This window comes from Neophocaena asiaeorientalis, unplaced genomic scaffold (genome assembly GCF_003031525.2).
Source record: "Neophocaena asiaeorientalis asiaeorientalis breed wild unplaced genomic scaffold, Neophocaena_asiaeorientalis_V1.1 scaffold220, whole genome shotgun sequence".
Lineage (NCBI taxonomy): Eukaryota > Metazoa > Chordata > Mammalia > Artiodactyla > Phocoenidae > Neophocaena > Neophocaena asiaeorientalis.
This window is the reverse complement of record NW_020174042.1, coordinates 2139173-2160742: the sequence shown is the minus strand read 5'-3', so window position 1 is coordinate 2160742 and position 21570 is coordinate 2139173. Positions and strand designations below refer to the sequence as shown.

The window sequence follows — 21570 nt, the reverse complement described above, 5'->3', positions numbered from 1 at the left end:
ACCCAAAAAAAAAAAAAAAAAAGCCCAGAAACTGTGATCAGGCACGTAGGACAGATGTCATGTGTGGACACAGCTGAGAAGGGAGCAGGTCAAGACATGCAACATGTCACATGTACTAACTGTGCAAGAAGCAAAGGCCGGTGTACTCTGGCTGGAACTCAGCACCTGTGTTCCTGAGTCCACCTGGGTCTGGACTCTGAGAGGGTCTCTTCTCCCTTGGGTCCCACAGCCTCCTCCCTCCAGGCCTCTGACTGAGGACACGCCAGGTCCAGCCATCGTGTGGAGCTGGGGCTAGTTCCTTTCCTTTCTCTCTTTAAAAAAAAAAAAAAATTCTCTTTTTATTAGCTGATTTTTACTGGAGTACAGTTGCTTTGCAATGCTGTATTAGCTTGTACTGCACAGCAAAATGAATCAGCCATACTTATACATATATCCCCTCCCTTTTGGGTTTCCCTCCCACGTAGGACACCACAGTGAATTAAGCAGAGTTCCTTTCCTTTCTGACATGTCTCCTCTCCCCTCCACCGTGGTGAGGATGGCAGCGAGGCTCACTGCGAGTGGCCCAAGGAGGTGTTTTTTGGCGGCTCCTTTTCCCCCCTGAGCCCCCGTCCTGCACGTGCCTACACCCCACCATCGGCTCTCAGACTCCACAATCCCGCAGTCTGGTCTCAGCCCCCACGCACCTCCTCCCCGGGCCAACACCAGCCCTAAAGCCTCCTCACACCACACACCCCTACCTTCCTTATCAGCGTCCCCCCAACCCAGCGTCCCTTCCAGCCTCCCTAGGCGAGCAGTGCGGGGTGGCCGCCCACTCCTGAGGCCGGCACCCGGCTCGGCAGGCGGCGGTGCCGGCGGGCGGGGCGCTGCCTCTGGCTCCTATAAAGGGCGCCACTCGGCGCTGACGGCCACTGCTGCTGCGTCCGCCGCCCGCCCGACAGCACCGCCGCCTGCCCCAGCCATGGGTCGACAGAAGGAGCTGGTGTCCCGCTGCGCGGAGATGCTCCACATCCGCTACCAGCTGCTTCGCCAGGCGCTGGCTGAGTGCCTGGGGACCCTCATCCTCGTGGTGAGTGGAGGGAGAAGCCTCTCTCCAGCCCCACACTCCCCAGTCCCTCTGTTCACCGGAGGGTCTGTGTTTTTTAAGACAGCCTTGACCCCTCTCCCAGCTCTGATCCCTCGCCCCCAACTTGACCCCTTCCGGAGCACTCTTCGCCCATAGCGTTAACCCCCTCAGTGACTGACAGTTTCGACTCTTGCCAGAATGACAGCTGTTATGCCCCAGTGACAGCTCTGATCCTTTACCCTCTCACCAGTGACCCAGCCCACAGGCTGGGGACAGCAGTCACCTCTGCAGTCTGGGACCTCCAGCCCTTTCTGGCTTCCACAGCTCCCCAGGTTCCTAGAGTCCCAGCCCTGGGAGGCAGTGGAGGCAGTGGCAAATGGGTCCCTCTTGGGTTATTTGGGTCTTGGATGCCTGGCCCCTAATGAATAATTAAGCCTCAGAAGAAAGTCCAAAAGTTGCCCTGCCATAAGGACAGTTTGCCACAGGTGGGGGCAGAGGGCGGGGGCTATACAGCAAACAGCAAGCGGGAAGGAGGGAGGATCCTGAAGAGAGGAGGCTGTGGAAGGCAGCTGTGCCCCAGGCACAAAGGACGTGGTGTCACTAAAATTCCTCCCCTAGTGCTGAGCAACTCCCAGACAGATGCTGTCAGCTTCCATGCAGAAGCACTCTGACTTACTCCCCGGGGCCTGAGTTACTGTACAGGTTCTCTGAGGGGGACGCTTCCCTGCCTGGGTTACTCCCCAGTCCCAGTTATGCCCTGGTTATGCCAGTTTGGGTCTGGGTTGTTCCTGGGTGACTCTGCACTTTTGGGTCTGACAGACACACCAGTTATGGGCTCCATTTCCTGTCCCAGTTACTCTCAGATTTTCGACCACTCTTGTGGTTACACCTGTTTCCCTCTGGGTTACGTCTGGGTTCATTTGCTCTGTTGCAGGGGATGGGGTACTCCGTGTCCCACTTCCAACCCTAGGTGACATAGACCAGGCGGCCCCCTGTGAACTAGCAAGATTAACTAGGGGCAAGTAGGGCTGGATGGCCCACCCTAAACGGGTGGTGGTGGTGGAGCAGATTCTATAGGGAGAGAAAAGCTGGACTCACCTCTGGCTTCCAGGAACAAGAAGGGGGGAAGCCAGGTGGGACACTTTATCCATACCCCCTCCGCAGACTGGTAGACCTCCCAGTCATCTGCCTCTCTTCTCTCCCAGTGCCAAGTGCCAAGAAGGGAATAGGGGCAGACGTTTGTTTTCCTCCTGCCCCCGAGCCGTGTGTCCCCCCGTCACTGTCTGATTTTTAGTCCAGCCCCCTGTTTGAGAGCAGCCAGGACAGAGCAAGTTGTCTTCCCTTCACAGAGGGGCCTCCCTATCTCCTCCCTAGTCTCAGTTTGCCTTCCCCCAAAGGAGCAGTCAGGCCTCCCGCTGAGCCCCAGGATCATTTGGCTTCTCCCTGACCACAGAAGGAGGGTGTTATGTCTGTGAAGGCGTTCAGGCTCAGGTGGCTGAGAGGCATTTTGTGTCAGTGCCTGGGGAGGAGAGGCTAGGCCCGGGAGACGCCCAAGTGGTCGGTGAGGGCTTACCTGCATACCTCTGTGGGTTGGGGACCGAGAGCCTGCAGTGGCAGAAGCAAGTCTGGCTTTCGGGCGAGGGAAGCCCCTTTCTCTGAGGCTCCTAGTAAGGTGAGGAGAGGGAGAGTGAGCCCGAAGGAAGAGGAAGAAGAGTCTCAAGGTGGTGGAACTGGCTCTGACAGCTTCTCCCTCCAAGGCCTCCTGGGATGGAGCCAGGTTTGGGCCTCAGGCAGGCAAGGAGCTGAGGCCAGGGCCGGCCAAGCTGGGCAGGGTGCCCCAGACCCTCACGTGCCTGTTCCAACACACATACATACTTACACTCTCTGACCTTTGCTCTCACTTGCCTGCACAGCTTTGCCCTGCATCACTGCTGCTGGCTTCCCCACTATCTCTTGGTCTTCGTGAAGGATGATAATCAAAATGCTTAACCACCCAGTACAGCAGGACACTGACCCTTTAGAAGTGACGAGGGCCCTTAGCGCAGGTTTTGGAAAATTTCTGCTGGATAGGCATAAAGACTTTAGTTATGGAGAGGTGGGAGAGGAGAGCTGGGGCAGGGCTGGAGCAGCTTCGGGGGACACTTTGGGGGCTCAGGGCAATGGCTCTTTACAGAGGGGCTAGTACAGAAACATTTTTACATTTGAACAAGGGGAACGGACAAATAGCACATTCTGTACTTGCAGGACATCAGGGATTTTAGTCCTCTTGAATACACACCCCCCCCCCCAATTTCCAGCAGAAAGCTTAGAACTAATCTCCCCACTTCCACTGCTCTGGGGGTCCTGGACTATGGCTAGTGAGACTAGACAGATCGCTGTCTTTGGGACCTCCAAATCTGAGTGGGGAACCTGGACCTCTGAGGGCAGGGAGGTCAGGGCAAGTGGAGAGAGGAGGCTCTGGGTCAGGAACAGGTCAAGGAGGCTGAAGATCCTGAGAGGGAGAGCAGGGAGAGGCAGGAGCTCTGACACCCCAGATTCAGGAGAAGTGGACTCAAAGTAACTTTTGGCTTCCTCCCTTTCTTTGTGCCCTCTCCCCCTCAGCTTTTCTTTGGGGCAGAGAGGGAGGCAATTGCAGGTAGGGGATGAGTGAGAGCCTTCCCATCCCTATGGGCCAGGCCTGAAGGGCTGGGGGAGGAACTGCTCAGGTGAGAGTGTCCCCTTCCACCCACTCCTACTGAGAGTCAAGAAAAATCAGTGGAGATGGTTCAGCCATCTTCTGGGCTCGAGGTTGCAAACTTTGCTTCCAGTCCCTTCCATAGGACCCTGTTATTAGTAGAGTTGGGACATTGGGGCTAAGAGGCCATGTCTGCTTCTTCTGCGGGTTATAACGGCAGCAAGAGGAGGAGGGGTTCGATTCCAGGAAAGGGCTTCTCGCCCTCCCGTCCTCCCCATGAAGGCAGGGGGAGGTTGTTGGCTTCATCCCTGCCCTCTGGAGTGAGACTCACTGGTCCTCACCCTCCCTGCTTTGTTCTGTTTCTTGACACAGCTGTTTGGCTGTGGCTCTGTGGCCCAGGTCGTGCTCAGCCGGGGCACCCACGGTGGTTTCCTCACCATCAACCTGGCCTTTGGCTTCGCCGTCACCCTAGGCATCCTTATCGCTGGCCAGGTCTCTGGTAAGGCCTTACCCCACCCTCAGCCATCACCCCTCCACAGCATTCCCACAAGGTGTCCCACTGGAGAATAGGGTGGGAGTGGAAGTCATCTCAGAACAGGGCATAGCCAGGGCTTAGCTTTGGGTCCTTGGAAGAGAAGAGTGGTGAAGGAACTTGATACTTGGAAATTTTGACTCTGACCTTGGGATCAGAGATTAGTCGAGTCGGTCTGTTACATAGTCCAACACACCATTCTGTACAAGAAACCCTTCTCTGCATCCCTGCTCACCAGGCCAGAGAGGGGGAGTATGGGGCGGGGGAATCCTGGCCTCCCCACTGTGGCAGGCAGGGGCTAATAGGTTCCATCTCCCCTCTGCCCAGGGGCCCACCTGAACCCTGCCGTGACCTTTGCTCTGTGCTTCCTGGCGCGTGAGCCCTGGATCAAGCTGCCCGTCTACGCCATGGCTCAGACTCTGGGAGCCTTCCTGGGTGCCGGGATCGTTTTTGGGCTGTATTATGGTGAGGCTTCCCACCCTGCCTTCCTCCACTACCCCCTCCCTCTGCTTGGGATCTGCTGGCACCAGGCCTTTCGATGACAGATGGCTGGGGCCTGCCCAGGCCCCGGGCTTATGACTCATTCACACACAGGCCCCAGGTGGGGGTCATGAGGGGAAAGAAATGAGTCGGGCAACAATGGAGTCAGGCCCTCCACCCCTCCACCTTCCCACCCCCGACTCCAGGGTAATAAAGCAGCGATCACACTCACCTGTGACCCCTGGGAGGGTGGGCCCAGCCTGAGAGGGGAGATGGGGCTCAGGCCTCTGCCCTCATCCACTTGATATCTAATCTGTGACCAGATGCAATCTGGGCCTTCGCCAACAACCAGCTTATAGTTTCGGGCCCCAATGGAACAGCCGGCATCTTTGCCACCTACCCCTCTGGACATTTGGACATGGTCAATGGCTTCTTCGACCAGGTACGGGCTGGGGGTGAGTGAGGGGAACTCGGGGAGGAGGACCAGGCTGCTTTGGGTTGCTCATGGGCTGGCTGGGGGACAGGACTCCTCGTCTAGAGCAGATTCCTAGGAATCTGCAAAGTTAACCAGCAAAAGTCTTAGTACCACTGCTCTGGAGAGCAGAGCACGGGAGATGCCAAGACTCTGAGAGTGGAGGGAGGCTGGAAGGTGGAAGGAGGGGCCGGAAGGTGGACGGGGGCTTTTCTCACCCTGTTCTTCCCACTCCCCAGTTCATTGGCACAGCCTCCCTCATCGTGTGTGTGCTGGCCATTGTGGACCCCTACAATAACCCTGTCCCGCGTGGCCTGGAGGCCTTCACTGTGGGCCTGGTGGTCCTGGTCATCGGCACATCCATGGGCTTCAACTCTGGCTACGCCGTCAACCCCGCCCGGGACTTCGGCCCTCGCCTTTTCACAGCCATTGCCGGCTGGGGCTCGGAAGTCTTCACGTGAGTGCAGTCCCCGCCAGGGTGCGCCAGCCCGTCTCCCCTCTGCCCTGTCCCACGCGTCCCTGACCACATCTGTCTGCCCCCAGGACCGGCCGCCACTGGTGGTGGGTGCCCATCATCTCCCCACTCCTGGGTTCCATCGCGGGTGTCCTCGTGTATCAGCTCATGATCGGCTGCCACCTGGAACCACCTCCACCCTCCACCGATGAGGAGAATGTGAAGCTGTCCCACGTGAAGCACAAGGGGCAGATGTGAATGGGCAGGGGCCTCCCCCCCAACCCCTCTCATGAGCATCCTTTGACTGTCCAGGGGCTGCTTCCTAGAAGCCCTCTTCACGACACCCCTCCCAGGCTAAGAAGCTCCTTGTCTACCACCACCCCTCTAGAAAGCCCCCTTCAGGATTTTCCATCCTGAAGGAAATAGGATCCAATAGGACCGCTGGCCACTGTCTGTAAGCTGGTGGCACAGGGAGTGGGGCCAATCTAGTCCTTTGTCTCCCAAAGAGAGAATGGGCAGCAGATGTGTGCATGTGCGTGTGTGTGGTTTTCCAGATATTCAGGGCAAAGGACCAAGTGGAAAGGATTCTATCTGTGGGTGTGTGGGGGAGGCCCGGAGGGAGGGAGGGTGTTGTGTCTGTCTATGAGTGAGGAAAGCACCAGGGATCTGCATGTTTCAGGGGCTCCGTGTGGAGGAGGGTCCACGCACATGTGTTTCTTAGTATGTGTGTGTCTGCTGTTTTTGCTACATAGGGGGCTTCTATAGGCTTTGGGGGAGGTAGGGTGGGAATATGAGTAGGGCTAGGAGGAGGGGACCACAGCCCAGATGAGGAGCTCTAGCTATTCATACATAAGTAAGAGCAGAGTGATGTGTTTCTGTCACGATGGAGGCATGAGGTGGGTGGGGTGAAGTCCAGGTCATAAGTTTCACGTTTGCTCTATAAAAAAAAAAAAAAATTATATATATATATATATATATATATATATATATATATATATATATATATATATATATATATATATATATATATATATATATATATATATATATATATATATATATATATATATATATATATATATATATATATATATATATATATATATATATATATATATATATATATATATATATATATATATATATATATATATATATATATATATATATATATATATATATATATATATATATATATATATATATATATATATATATATATATATATATATATATATATATATATATATATATATATATATATATATATATATATATATATATATATATATATATATATATATATATATATATATATATATATATATATATATATATATATATATATATATATATATATATATATATATATATATATATATATATATATATATATATATATATATATATATATATATATATATATATATATATATATATATATATATATATATATATATATATATATATATATATATATATATATATATATATATATATATATATATATATATATATATATATATATATATATATATATATATATATATATATATATATATATATATATATATATATATATATATATATATATATATATATATATATATATATATATATATATATATATATATATATATATATATATATATATATATATATATATATATATATATATATATATATATATATATATATATATATATATATATATATATATATATATATATATATATATATATATATATATATATATATATATATATATATATATATATATATATATATATATATATATATATATATATATATATATATATATATATATATATATATATATATATATATATATATATGTGTGTGTGTGTGTGTATATATATATATATAAAAGATATTACAGTTTTAGGGATGGGGGTTGGGAGACTCTAAATAGGCTCTTCATTCCTTTTTTTTTTCACTCCTTTAATCCTCAACTCATGTACTCTTTTGCCTTTTATTAAAAAAATAATAAAATATATGCCAATTGTGTAGATATCTCTCTGCTCGCTCTGCTGTTTTTATGGCACCAGCTAAAGAGCTTCGGTGAGTTTGGCCACAGATAGCCAGGGCACCCTCAGGGTAATACTCAAACCTGCCCTAGGGGCAGGGGTCAGTCACACAGGTCAGAGAGCTCCTTCAGCTCAGCTTGAACTCAGAGTCCCACACTCTCCCCCAAGTTTCCATCTTCCTGGGATCCCCCAGTACAATGAATCACATCTTCCCAAACCCTGTACCCACCTACTACCCCAGGAAGGCAGGCTGAAGCCTGGCTTAGGGAAGAACTTTCTCCCAGGCAGAGCTACCCAAAGGAGAGGACTGCTACCCAAGAAATAGTGAGCTCCCTGTTGTTGGAAGAGACCAATCAGACCGGGAACCTGTTATTGCCTTCTACACCTTGCAGCTGTTTGGGCTCTATCACCTTCAACTAGACCTTGGCCACAGCCCCCTGAGCAGCCTCTCTGACTCCAGTTTGCCCCAGTCAGTCCACACAGCAACCAGAGGGATCTTTCTGAAAACACTCGCTGAAAGTGGGCCTCTTTCTACCGCTACCCAGTGACAATTCAAATCCCTCCATCCTGCAGTCAGGCCCTCCAGGACCTGGCCCTGGTCCCTACACCTCCCCTCACGATGCTCCAGCCAGCCCAGACTACTTTGTGTGCTCCTGTGCCTTCCGACCTCACTGCCCACTCACTAAAATCCTCCTGATCTTCTCCATCACCTCCTCCAGGAAGTCATCCCTGCCTTACCCATTCTTTCACCATCTCTACAGTCAGTTGTCTGAACCCAGAGACCACAGCTGCATTCATTCGTGCCTCCTGTGCTTCAGTTCTTCAGTCTGAGGCACCCCTGTGTCCTGTAAGGCTGGGATCTGGGATTGGACTAACTGGTGCCATGACTGAAGCCTGGGAAGCTCTGCTGGGAGATCATGTGCCCTTTCCCACCTCCTGCTCCTTCCTTACCGAATCCTCCTCAACTTTCACTGGGAATAAAAAGGGAAGGCGGCCCCAACCCAAGCTCTCCTGCAGAGTTAACCACGTTGGGATGCCTGGGTCTGGAGGAGAACTGTGGTTTTTACAGGATAAGCCAACTCTTGCTCCCCAGCCACTTCACAGATAAGGAGACCGTGGCCCAGAGTGGGTGGGTTGCACAGCCTGGACTCTGGGCAGGTGGGGCTGGGGGAAGGCAATTCCATCTCAGGTCTCCACCCACTCGTCCCCAGCTCCCAGGAGGTGTGTCTGGAATGTTGAAGGGACCTGAGCCAGAGGGAGTGTCCCCTTCTCAGGCCCTGGGGGGAGAAAGGGCAAACCAAGGGAGGAGAATGTGTGCTTCAGAGTTTCACTGCAGCCACACCTGTCCCGCTTTGGGTACCCTCACTCTGCTATCCTCCCCAGCATGCCCCATGCGCTTTGTCTTCTCTTACTCTCAACTCCTGCAGTTGACCCTGACCAGGGGGTGGTGGGAGGGCTTCTGGCCCAGTGGTGAACAAGTAGTCAGACCTGGATTCCAAGCCCAGCTTGGCCTCTCTCGAGCTGTGTGATACTGGGGTGGTCATTTTCTTTCCCTGAACCTCAGTTTCCTCATCTGTGAATAGGGAGACATTGAGAGGAGGAGGTAATGGAAGATAATAGTCAATAAATGTCAAAAAAATGATTTTTTACTGCAGAACAGGGGGGATGGTGGTTGGTGGAGAGATCTGAAGGCTGTTTTTTAAAGGTCATTGAATTTAATATCCACTTCCGCCTCAGATTCCTTCCATGAATCTGAAGTTCCTGAGAGGGGGGAGGGAGAACAGGGTGATGGCTTGCCGTGCCCTAACTTGAGGAGGGTTTTGGGAGGAATAGAAGGGAGACACAAGAGGGGGCCACCACGGGTGTAGAGAGTAGAGGAGCATGCAGCCTAGGGAACACGCTGGATGGAAGGTCAGACCGAGTGAGGAAGAGGAAGGCCTGGCCACCCAGTGACAGAAGCCAAGTAGCAGCATGACCCCTGGGGGCAGGAGCGAAGCTTCCCACCTCCCCTACTCCCTTCTAAGATATGCCTCCTACCAGCAGTTCTGTCTGATAGCAAGTTCTAGAAAGAAACCTCTTCATCTCTTTCAGGAAAGTAACTTAATCCATTTGCCAGGGTGGACTTGAGAGAGAATCAAGATCCCACGTCTCATCTCTGTTCCTTCTTCCTGAGCTAGTCCTCTCCACAGCCATCTTTGGAGGAGCTCATGGTTCCTTAAAGCTCTGACTTGCTGGCATTGAAATCCACCTCCCTGAAACCTGAGCTGGGTTTCCGTTTCCTTGTGTGCCTGCTTGTGTGTGCGCACACGCAGCTGTGCACCTCTCAGTGCTGCTGGGTGTACCTATCTTTCTCTCTGTCTGTCTGGTATGGCTCTGGGTCTGTGCCCCTGGCTGACCATGTCTCTGTCTCTTTCTGTGTCTCTGTCCCTGCCTGACTCTTTGTGTCTGGGTCTTTCTATGTGTACTTCTAAGTGAACATGTCATGTACCTAAGAGAGTCTGAGTGACCAGTCCCGCTCATCTTACCCCAGGGCATACCTCCTCCTTAATTCCTAGTAATGAGCTCCCTCCTTCTTGCTAACTCTTTCCCCTTGATTTTGTTTGTCTAAAAGCCTGGGTGTGGCCCCCCCAGGCTTGGGGAAGCATGGGTGGGGTAGAATTGGGTGGGGTGGGAAGGGGAGAGGAGGGACTACTCCACCCTGAACAGAGACCCCAGAGGCCAGAGACGCCCTTGGTCCCCCACAGGAGGGTCTGTGCAGGTACTGGCCTCCTCATTGGGAGGAGGGAGCCTGTCCTGAGGTGGGGACACTGAGTTGTGCACCTGGGAATGCTGGCAGTGCAAAGGAAGGAGAAAGTCAGGTGGGGAGCCTCCTTCACCTGCAACTTTACTGAGTTCATCAATTCATTCATCAATGAATTTGGTAAAGCTGCAGGATAGAAAATTAATATACAGAAATCTGTTGCATTTCTATAGACTAACAATGAACTAACAGAAAGAGAAACTAAGGGAACAATCCTATTTACCATCACATCAAAAAGAATAAGATACCTAGGAAAAAGCATACCTAAGGAGGGAAAAGACCTGTACTTGGAAAACTATAAGACACTGATGAAAGAAATTGGAGACAGCACAAACAGATAGAAAGCTATACTATGTTCTTGGACTGGAAGAATTAATATTGTTAAAATGGCTATACTACCTGAGGCCATCTACAGATTCAATGCAATCCTTATCAAAATAGCGAGGATATTTTTCACAGAACTAGAACAAATAATCTTAAAATTTGTATGGACCCTAAGTAGCCAAAACAATCTTGAGAAAGAAGAACAGAGCTGGAGGAATGACGTCCCACCTTTCAGACTATACTACAGTAATCAAAACACTATGGTACTGGCACAAAAACAGACACATAGATCGATGGAACAGAATAGAGAGCCCAGAAATAAACTCATGCACTTTTTGTCAATTAATCTATGACAAAGGAGGCAAGAATATACAATGGAGAAAAGACAGTCTCTTCAATAAGTGGTGCTGGGAAAACTGGACAACTACATGTAAACTAATGAAATTAGAACACTCTCTAACACTATATACAAAAATAAACTAAAAATGGATTAAAGACCTAAATGTAAGACCAGAGACCATGGGCTTCCCTGGTGGCGCAGTGGTTAAGAATCCATCTGCCAATGCAGGGGACACGGGTTCAAGCCCTGGTCCAGGAAGATCCCACATGTCACAGAGCAGCTAAGCCTGTGAGCCACAACTACTGAGCTCACATGCCACAACTACTGAAGCCCACGCACCTAGAGCCCATGCTCCGCAATAAGAGAAGCCACTGCAATGAGAAGCCTGAGCACCGCAATGAAGAGTAGCCCCCGCTCGCCACAACTAGAGAAAGCCCAGCAACAAAGCAACGAAGCAACGAAGACCCAAAACAGCCAAAAAAAAAAAAAAAAAAAAAAAACCAAAAAAAAAAAAAAAAAGTCCAGAGACAGTAAAACTCCTAGAGGAATATAGGCAGAACACTCTTTGACATAAATAGTAGCAATATTTTTTTTTGGATCAGTCTTCTAAAGCAAAGGAAATAAAACAAAAATGAGCAAATGGGACCTAATTAAACTTAAAAGCTTTTGCACAGCAAAGGAAACCACTGACAAAACGAAAAGACACCTACTGAATGGGAGAAAATATTTGCAAATGATATGACTGATAAGGAGTTAATACCCAACATATATAAACAGCTCATAAAACTCAACATCAAAAAAATAAACAACCTGATTAAAAAATGGGCAGAAGACTTGGATAGACATTTCTCCAAAGAGAACATGCAGATGGCCAAGCAGCACGTGAAAAGATGCTCAACATCACTAATCATCAGGGAAATGCAAATCAAAACCACAATGAGCTATCACCTCATACCTGTCAGAATGGCTATCATCAAAAATAACACAAGTAACAAACATTGGTGAGGATGTGAAGAAAAGGGAACCCTTGGGACTGGTGGTCCAGTGGCTAAGACTCCGAGCTCCCAATGCAGGGGGCGGGCCGGGTTCAATCCCTGGTCAGGGAACTAGATCCCACGTGCATGCTGCAACTAAGAGTTCCCATGCTGCAACTAAATATCCCGCATGCTGCAACTGAGGCCCAGCACAGCCTAAATAAATATGTTTTTTCCAAAAAGAAAGGGAACCCTCATACACTGTTGGTGGGAATATAAATTGGTGCAGCCACTGTGGAAACAGTATGGAGGTTCCTCAAAAAACTAAAAATAGAACTATTATATGACCCAGAAATACCACTCCTGGATATATATCTGAAAAAACCAAAAACACTCATTCTAAAAGATACATGCACTCCAATGTTCATAGTAGCATTGTTTACAATTGATATGGAAAATGATATGGAAACAACCTAAATGTCCATCAACAGATGAATGGATTAAGATGTGGTATATATATTATCCATTCATCTGTTAATCTTAATTCATTCATCTGCTGAATAATATTCCATTATATACATATAATGGAATACTACTTATACTATATGTATACTACATATATGTATATATATATAAATATATATACAATGGAATACTATTCAGCCATAAAAAAGAACGAAAATTTGTCCTTTGCAACAAAATGGATAGACTTGGAGGGTATTATGCTAAGTGAAATAAGTCAGACAGAGAAATACTATATGATATCACTTGTGTGTGTGTGTGTGTGTGTGTGTGTGCGTGTGTGTGTGCGTGTGTGTGATGTGACTGTAGCAGTCTTATATTTGAAACTCAAGGAGGAAACAACTGTGTTCCAAAACACCTAAATAAGCAGGTCCAAAAAATGAAGGCATTTTTTTTTTAACTGCCACATTCACTCCGAAGCCCATTCATCTCCTTCAGCATCCCAAAGATTAAGCACATGTTCTGCTTAGCTATATAGTAAAGTGACAAACACGCTGCACCACTGACATCACAGGACAGTTGCCTACAAAACTAGACTTCTGACGCTGGGGTCCAGCTTCACTTTCTCTTCATCTGGGAGGGCAGTTGTCTGAGCAACCTCTAGATCCTGCCTGTACTGCGCTGCCAACGCTGAGTCCATGACCACCTCTGGCGGGGCGAGAGCAGGCATGGAGATGAACTCCAAGTTAGGGTCTCCCATCAGTTTTCTAGCAAGCCAGAGGAAGGGCTTTTCAAAGTTGTAGTTACTTTTGGCAGAAATGTCATAGTACTGAAGATTCTTCTTTTGGTGGAAGATAATTGACTGTGCCTTACCCTTTCTGTCCTTAATACCCACTTTGTTGCCACACAACATAATGGGGATGTTATCACACACTTGTACAAGATCTCTATGCCAGTTAGGCACGTTCTTGTAAGTAACTCTCGATGTTACATCAAACATTGTAATGGCACACTGAGCTTGGATATAATAGCCATCTCTCAGTCCACCAAATTTCTCCTGACCAGCTGTATCCCATACATTGAACTTAATAGGTCCTCTGTTGGTATGGAACACAAGGCGATGGACCTCAACACCCAAGGTAGCTACATATTTCTCAAATTCACCAGATGATGTTTCACAAATGTAGTTTTTCCAGTACCACCATCACCAACCAATACAAGTTTGAACTGAACTTGGGGTTCTCATTGGGCAGCCATCGTGATGTTACTTCTAGAAGCGTCTCCACGCCTGTCTGACTGAGGGCTAGAAAGATGGCAGAAGCCTGTATGATATCATTTATATGTGGAATCTAAAAAATATAACAAACTAGTGAATATAACAAAAAAGAAACTGACTCACAGATACAGAGAACAAACTAGTGGTTATCAGATGGGATATGGAAGGTGGGGGAGGGGTAATATAGGGGTAGGGGATTAAGAGGTACAAACTACTATATATAAAATAAGCTACAAGGATATACTGTACAAACCAAGGAGGGACTTCCCTGGTGGTCCAGTAGTTAAGACTTCACGCTCCCAATGCAGGGGGCACGGGTTTGATCCCTGGTCGGGGAACTAAGATCCCACCTGCTGCACGGTGTGGCCAGAAAAAAAAAAAAAAAAACCACACAAAAAGAGCACAGGGAATATAGCCAATATTATTATTATTATTTTGTGGTATATGGGCCTCTCACTGTTGTGGCCTCTCCCGTTGCGGAGCACAGGCTCCGGACGCGCAGGCTCAGCGGCCATGGCTCACGGGCCCAGCCGCTCCGCGGCATGTGGGATCCTCCCGGACTGGGGCATGAACCCGCGTCTGTGCATCGGCAGGCGGACTCTCAACCACTGCGCCACCAGGGAAGCCCTATAGCCAATATTTTATAGTAACTATAAATGGAGTATAACCTTTAAAAATTGTGAATTACTATACTGTACACCTGTAACTTATATAATGTATATCAACTGTACTTCAATTAAAAAAAGAAAGGGCTTCAGCCTGGTTGTTTAGCCCCAATCCCTCCAACTCAAGTGGAACCAACTTTCCCTAGGAAGACTGGAGTCAGGGGAGATAAAACCAGAGCCCCTTTCCCATCCTGGTTCTTCTCCAGAAAACTCAGGTTCCTGAGTAATGGAGAGGTAGGCACCCCACCATTTTGTGGGGCTCTGGGGATCTGGTAGAGGTTGAGAATGGTTGTGGTGATGCATTAGGGGTTTAGAGGGAGAGGGTTGATCCCAGGGTGGCTGAAGACAGAAGGAAAAATCCCAGTCTGTGTTTCCAAACCTTGTTTCTTTGCTACTCAGGAAATCCTTCCTCAGGGCTCACTGCCATCCTGCTTCAGCTCCCAGGACAATTACCATGACACTGGGGGTCTTTTCCAGCTCTCACCAATGCACCAGGAGTTCCAGTAGCTTTGGGAGGAGAAAGAGGGTCTGTGTGCCTCTACCCAATCCTGCATATGACCGAAGGAGAGGAGGTCTGGGGGTCACTAATGGGGGGGTCTTATGGACAGCTGAGGTTGCCAGTGGGGTGAGGTTATGAAGAGGCTGAAAACTGGCTAATAATCTGACACCTCCCTGGATTGCCTTGGTCATACTTTCAAGTCAGATGTGACGTGGTGTGGAGAAGGGGTGGGTGTTACTCTTCTCTGTCTCCAGAGCTCTCTGGGGATAAAGGCTTAAACCAGATGCAGTCATCTCAACCAGCTTCTCTGATCCTTGCTCTGGGAAGTCTTCTTGGCCCACTCCCAGGAACCTCTAGCCCCTGTCTCTTCTCTGGAAGCCCCTTTGAGGAATGATGGACTTTTGCCAGGCTTCCTCACTGTGCTCAGAGCCAAGGAGGCCTGACTGGGTAAGGGAAGGGAGGACTCTGGGAATTCTGATAACCACCTGGACATGGCCCACCGCTCATCTCCATGGAGACACCCCACCCCCACCCCATAGCCAAGGAAGTACCTGGAATGTCCTGCCTCCCACCCTCATCCTTTGCCTCTCTGCTCAGGGTCACTGCCAGGGCCTGGCCGGAAACAGATGAGATGGGGGGAGTAGGGAGGGGACTGGCTTAAGCGGGGAGGCAGGCTGCAGGCTCTGGTCTGAGGGAGCTCCTTCCTAGGAGAGGTAGCCTTTAGCTACCCAGGGAAGTCAGCTCCCCAGTTCCAAGTCAGGGGTGGAGAAGGGAAACTGATCCCGGCCTGTGGACAAAGTCTCCCCTTTATTGGACTGAAGGTTTATAGCTTGAGCCACCTTTGGCCCTAAGAGGTGCAAGTGTGTGAGGGTGTGTCTGCTGTAACTGGTGAAGGACTGGAGGGGTTGTGCGTTTTTTCTTAGTTCCCCAACCAAGGATTGAACCGGCGCCTTCAGCAGTGAAAGCTTGGAGTTCTAACCACTGGACAGCCAGGGAATTCTGGGGGCTGGGGGTGTGTGTGCCTATTCACACAAGTGCATTTACACGCTCACTCACTCACTCACCAACACACCCAGGCACACTCACTTCACATTCAACCCACCTATATTCATACATGCACACTCATACTCTGACAGTGACTCACACTCACCCACACTCTGGTGCTCAAACACACTTAGATACATTCCTGTACACCCAGTACTTCCACGTTCAAACTCTGACGCACACCTCCACTCCATGGCCTCACACACACATACTCTTACAGCCATGCACGCTTAAGTACACGTCAACACACCCACTCACAGTTGAATACACACTTACCCAGCTCGAACGCACTCCTCCTTGCAGGTCGCCAGAAGCCACACATCTGTGCAATGAGTCTGATGTGTGTGTGTGGGTGAGTGCAGAGACAGGAGGTAAAGAGGTGGGCATCACAGGGGTCAGGATGTGGGCTTGGGAAGCCTTTAGGTGTTGAGGTCACAACCCAGATTTTCAGCGCAAGGGGTCAGGAAGCAGGAGGTTTAGAGAATGTGGATGAGAGTCCCAGTGCCTGGGCAGGGCACATAGTAACTGTTGACAAATACTTGCTGAATAGGAGAACAGCAGGATTGACTAAAACTCCCCATTTCCAGTTGGTAGAGCTGCCTGTCTGTGTCACAGAAGTTTAGAATCCTAGGCAACCAAAGAGTCAGGGCCATCTCACCCTCTGAAGTCAACAGCTCTCCATCCTCACTGCCATCCCCCAGAGCAGGAGGCTGAGTCTCAGATGCAGGTGACTTCAGACATAGAGAACAGACTTCTGGTTTCCAAGGGGGAGGGAGGTGGGGAAGGGATGGAGTGGGAGTTTGGGATTAACAGATGCAAACTATTATATATAGGATGGATAAACAACAAGATCCTACTGTATAGCACAGGGAACCATATTCAGTATCTTATGATAAACCATAATGGAAAAGAATTTTTAAAAAATCTTGTATTCCCCAGCCTTCAGAACGGTGAGAAATAAATGTTTATTGTTTAAGCCAATAAATAAATGAATGAATAAATAAATAAATAAATACAGGTGACTTACATGAAGCTACTAGGTCAGTCAGTGCCAGTCCAGACCTAGGTCCCAGTCTCAGGGGAAGCTTCTAAGCCCAGTGACACTTGAGTGAAGACAGAAGTCACAGCAGGCCTAGCTGCTTGGGGATGAACAGAAAGTGACTAAGCTCTGGCCTGTCCCAGGGATTTGGGCCCTAGCCAGGTAAGATGGGGACCTGTTGGGGTCCCTTAAGGTATACAGGATCAAGAAGACCAGCAGAAACTCTGCAGAGAAACTCCTGGAAAAGTCTCATATATAAATTTGTACCTCTGGTCTTTCTGCCAGAGGGCTTGGGTTTAATTCATTTGTTTCCTTATTATTTCATCAAATATTTATTGAGGATCTTTTTCATGCCAGGTTGTGGTAGATACCAGGATTACTATGATGAGCCAGATATATACAAGATCATATAGGGTGCATCTGGGTGCACAAAAATCTGACTCGATCTGATTTGGGCAACAGTGGTAATTCATTGGCTCAGAAAACTGAAAAATCAGAGGAAAACTTCAGGTGAGGCTTGATCCAGCACTCATTTCCATTCTGTTTTTCCTCTCCTCCTTCCATGAGGCGTCAGCCTCATCCTAAACCTGGATTCTCTTATGGTTCCAAGACACCTGACTCCAGGCTACATGCTTCTTGTTAATGTCCAGCAGGGAAGAGGGAACATCATTGTCACCACAGTTCCAGAAAATACCCAGAGGCACACTCTGATTGGACCAGCTTGGCTTCATGCCCAGCCCTGTGTCACAAGCATGGCCCAATTAATTGCATTAGCTTAAGTCACATGTTCCATCTCTGGCCCCAAGAGAGATGTCAGCTGCACCCAAACAAAATGGATTACCAAATGGAAATGAGGACTGTTAGGAAAAGGGAAACCAGAGCCTACCAAATAGTTCCTGTCTTCATGGAACTTAAAGATGAATTAGTGGAGGAGACTACAAATACAATCAAACAGGTGAAATTGGGAATTGGGACATTTTACCAGAACAAAACATTTCTACAGGACTGGATACATAATCTGTGGGGCCTAGTGTAAAATGAAAATGCCCGTTATTCAAAAATTATTTAGAATTTCAAGACAGCAACAGTATTAAATCAAGTGTAGGGCCCTTTTAAGGCCCAGGTCACCTGTCCATAAAGCCAGCCCTGTACCTCTTCATTGAGACCTGAAGAAGGAGAAGGAATCAGCCAGATGGGGTACTCCAGGTAGCAGTAACAGTTTGTGCAAAAGCCTGGTGGCAGGAGATCAGGTTCCCTGGAAAAGCTGGAGGGAATTCAGTTGCGGCTGGAGCTTAGAGTACTAGACGAGACTGGAAAGTGGGTGTGGCCATGTCGGGTAGGATACCGGTCATGGAGTATCTGGGAAACTGAAGCTTCCTAAGTCTCCTGCTTAGTGGCCCCATGAGCCCATCCATCCATAACGGGCAGGGAGGAGCCAGCTGGGGGCCAGACCCTGCCTTGGAAGGAGATCAGATGATCAGGGAAGTAAGTGGAATATGATGAGAGGCCTGGATGTCAAGAGCACCAGGCTGCTCTGAGACCCAAAGCAAGTTCCAGCACAGAAGTTCTATGATTCTCTTCTGGGGTTCCTAACAGTCTTAGATTCAGATGATGGAAGGAAGGAAGGAAAGAAGGAAAGAAGGGAGGGAGAGAGGAGGGAGGGAGGGAAGGAGGAAGGAAGGAAGGAAGGAAGGAAGGAAGGAAGGAAGGAAGGGAGGAGAGAAAGAAAAAGAAAGAGAAAGAAATTCCCTTTTTATAGCAGGTCTTACGTTAGTAACAAACTGCTGAAGGCTTGGGGAGATGGAGGGAGTTTACTTTGCACAAACCTAACACATTCAAGTTGAGTATCAGGCACTCCTGTTCTTGGAAATCAGGCTGGTGGTGATTTCTCACTGGCCCTTTATCCTACTTAGCATCCTAGCCTCTGGCCACATCACAGGTTTTTTTTCTCTTCTTACTTTCCCTCCTCACTTTCTCCCTCTGGATTGCTCACTATACTCTAAACGTTTTTGGTAAAGTATTCAGCTGAGCAAAGGGTCACTAACACAGGTCCTGAGATTTCCTTTAATGGGACCCACTCTCCTCAGGTTTTAAAAAGCAGTCTGCCCTCCTCCATTACAAGGGAATAGAACTCTCTCTCCATGGTGACTGCCATTTACCTGTCTGTCCCCGAGACTGAGCTTCATGGAGACAGGGAAACATAGGTCTGATTGTAAAAGCTAGCGCCTCATATGATGCAAGGGGTTCAGTAAATATTTGCCGAATGAATGGATGGGATTATTCAGATCTCCCCTCGAAGCCCACGTTTTTTCTCTCTCCTTCCAGGGAATGGTTATGACAAAGCATTAGAAGAATCAGCTGTGGAAGAAGCTGGTGGAATAGACAAATCCCCGGCTAGGACAGCTGTGGAAGCTGTAGTCTCCAAGGAGAGGGAGTTTAGGGGTTCTTGGTGGACCTCAGATTGGGGTGGATGTGTGCCCAGGACAGAGGAGGCAGAGGTAACACTAAGGTTTCTTTTTTTTTTGTGGTACGCGGACCTCTCACTGTTGTGGCCTCTCCCGTTGCGGAGCACAGGCTCTGGAACACTAAGGTTTCTTGATGAGCCTGGACGTAGCCAAGAAAGGCACCCAGCCAGCCCCTCTGGCTGTGGCTGCACCCAGAGATCTTATCTGGGGGCAGCTGATGGATGGTCCTGAGTCATAGGACCTGCAGCCTAGAAAACAGTTCTGATGTTGAAACAGGCCCAGGGGAGGGGGCAGGGTGGGTGTCTCTACAGCACAGACATCTTCACCTCCCACATTTCGTGTCAACCCCGGGTCACCTTTATTGTCATCACTCATCTCCCATCCTGTCACTCATTTGCCACCCTCATCAGCATCCCTGCATCACAACCACTGCCACTTTCTTAACCATGCTGTCACTCGACCCAGTTTCCATCACTGTGTTACCGTCTCCAGATTGCCACCATCCCTGTCCCAGCCCCATGCCCAAGGCTGTTGCTATCTGAACCCACAACTGTCTTCTTTATTAAAGGCCTTTACCCAACCCTGCCACTGGCTAGTTCCATTCCCGTCTCCCTGTCACTTTCACTGTTACCACCTGTGCCTGTCATCCTCGTCATCCTAGTCACTACAGCCCTTACCACCTGTCCCAGTCTCTATCACCTCTAAGTCCTCTGTACCGTCACCACCTTTCCCCAGTTAGTTCACCAGCACCGCCCATCTCCGCCACCCCCATCACTGTCATCAACATCTTCCTGTCTCCAGCCCCTCACCTAGGTCTCGAAATGGGCTTTCCCCTCTGGGGTAGACATTCTCAGCATGGGCCCACCTCTGAGCCTTTGCTCCTGCCTTTCCAGCCTCTGGCCTCCTCTGGGTTTCTGTATCTGGAATTGCCAAGCTCTTTACCTTTGCTCTCTGCTCTGGCCAGGGGTGCTTCATTTCACCATGTTGTCTGGACCCTGGGGCCATGCACTTATTCCCAGAGTACTGAAAGAGTACTAGGTAGAGGCCTTACCAGGAAGCCCTGAATCTTCTCTGCCTGACATCTGGCAGTTCTTCCACCCAGGCGAGACCTAGAATTTCCAGTTATTGCTGAATTTCTTGAATTTTGTTCAAATTCTTTTGCTTTGGTACTACTTTTTGAAGGGAAGCTCTGCCAAGATGCACTTACGGCAGTGCTCTAATAAGGGCATTCCTCCCTCAGTGGGGTCCCAGTCTGGTTCAGCTGTGGGTACTGTCAAGTGCTTCAGGTGTACCATTTGGGTCTGTTAGGTGGAGCTAGTACGCTTCTTCCCTGGCCTTATCAATGACCATTCTCCTTTCATCTCCTGTAAACATTATGTTGAGAAGAATGTGCATGTCTGCCCATGAAGGGTGGTAGGTAGCACAAATAGAAGTGAGGATCCTCACTATAAGGAAGGTTGTGATCTTTCTCATTAAACAAGTCTGAGGTGGAGAAAGGACGATGCATCCATAGAAACCCAGCCAGCTGGCCATTTGCATTTAGACTTCCTACAGGATAACTGCGTAAGGGAAATTGCCCTGCCCCGGGAGTGGCTCCTGGCCCTAACTGGGTGCCCTGTCAGGTTTAGATGGACAATACCAGACCAGGTCCATGTGCCTCAGGAACAAACACAAGATTTTCTCTTTCTTTTTTTTTCAAATATTTATTTATTTATTTGGCTGTGTCAAGTTTTAGTTGTGGCACACGAGATCTTTAGTTGTGGCATGCAGGATCTAGTTCCTTGACCAAAGATCAAACCCAGGGCCCCTGCATTGGAAGCACAGAGCCTTAACCACTGGACCACCAGGGAAGTCCTCACAGGATATTCTTTCTTTCCGTTTTTTTTTTTTTTAATTAATTAATTAATTTATTGGCTGTGTTGGGTCTTTGTTGCAGTGTGCGGGCTTCTCATTGTGGTG

The 21570-nt window shown here is 48.4% G+C and overlaps 1 protein-coding gene and 1 pseudogene across 1 annotated transcript; one reads left to right on the top strand and one right to left on the bottom strand.

Annotated features, from left to right (window-relative positions):
* The first annotated feature begins 923 nt into the window (after positions 1 to 923).
* On the top strand, positions 924 to 6652 carry AQP3 (aquaporin 3 (Gill blood group)). Its single transcript, XM_024753904.1, has 6 exons — positions 924 to 1066; positions 4110 to 4236; positions 4597 to 4734; positions 5073 to 5191; positions 5461 to 5678; positions 5765 to 6652. The coding sequence occupies exons 1-6, from the start codon at positions 959 to 961 to the stop codon at positions 5931 to 5933; spliced, it is 879 nt and encodes a 292-aa protein (XP_024609672.1). The 5' UTR covers positions 924 to 958; the 3' UTR covers positions 5934 to 6652.
* Positions 6653 to 13206: 6554 nt separating this feature from the next.
* LOC112405418 (GTP-binding nuclear protein Ran-like) lies at positions 13207 to 13880 on the bottom strand (annotated as a pseudogene).
* Between the last annotated feature and the right edge of the window lie 7690 nt (positions 13881 to 21570).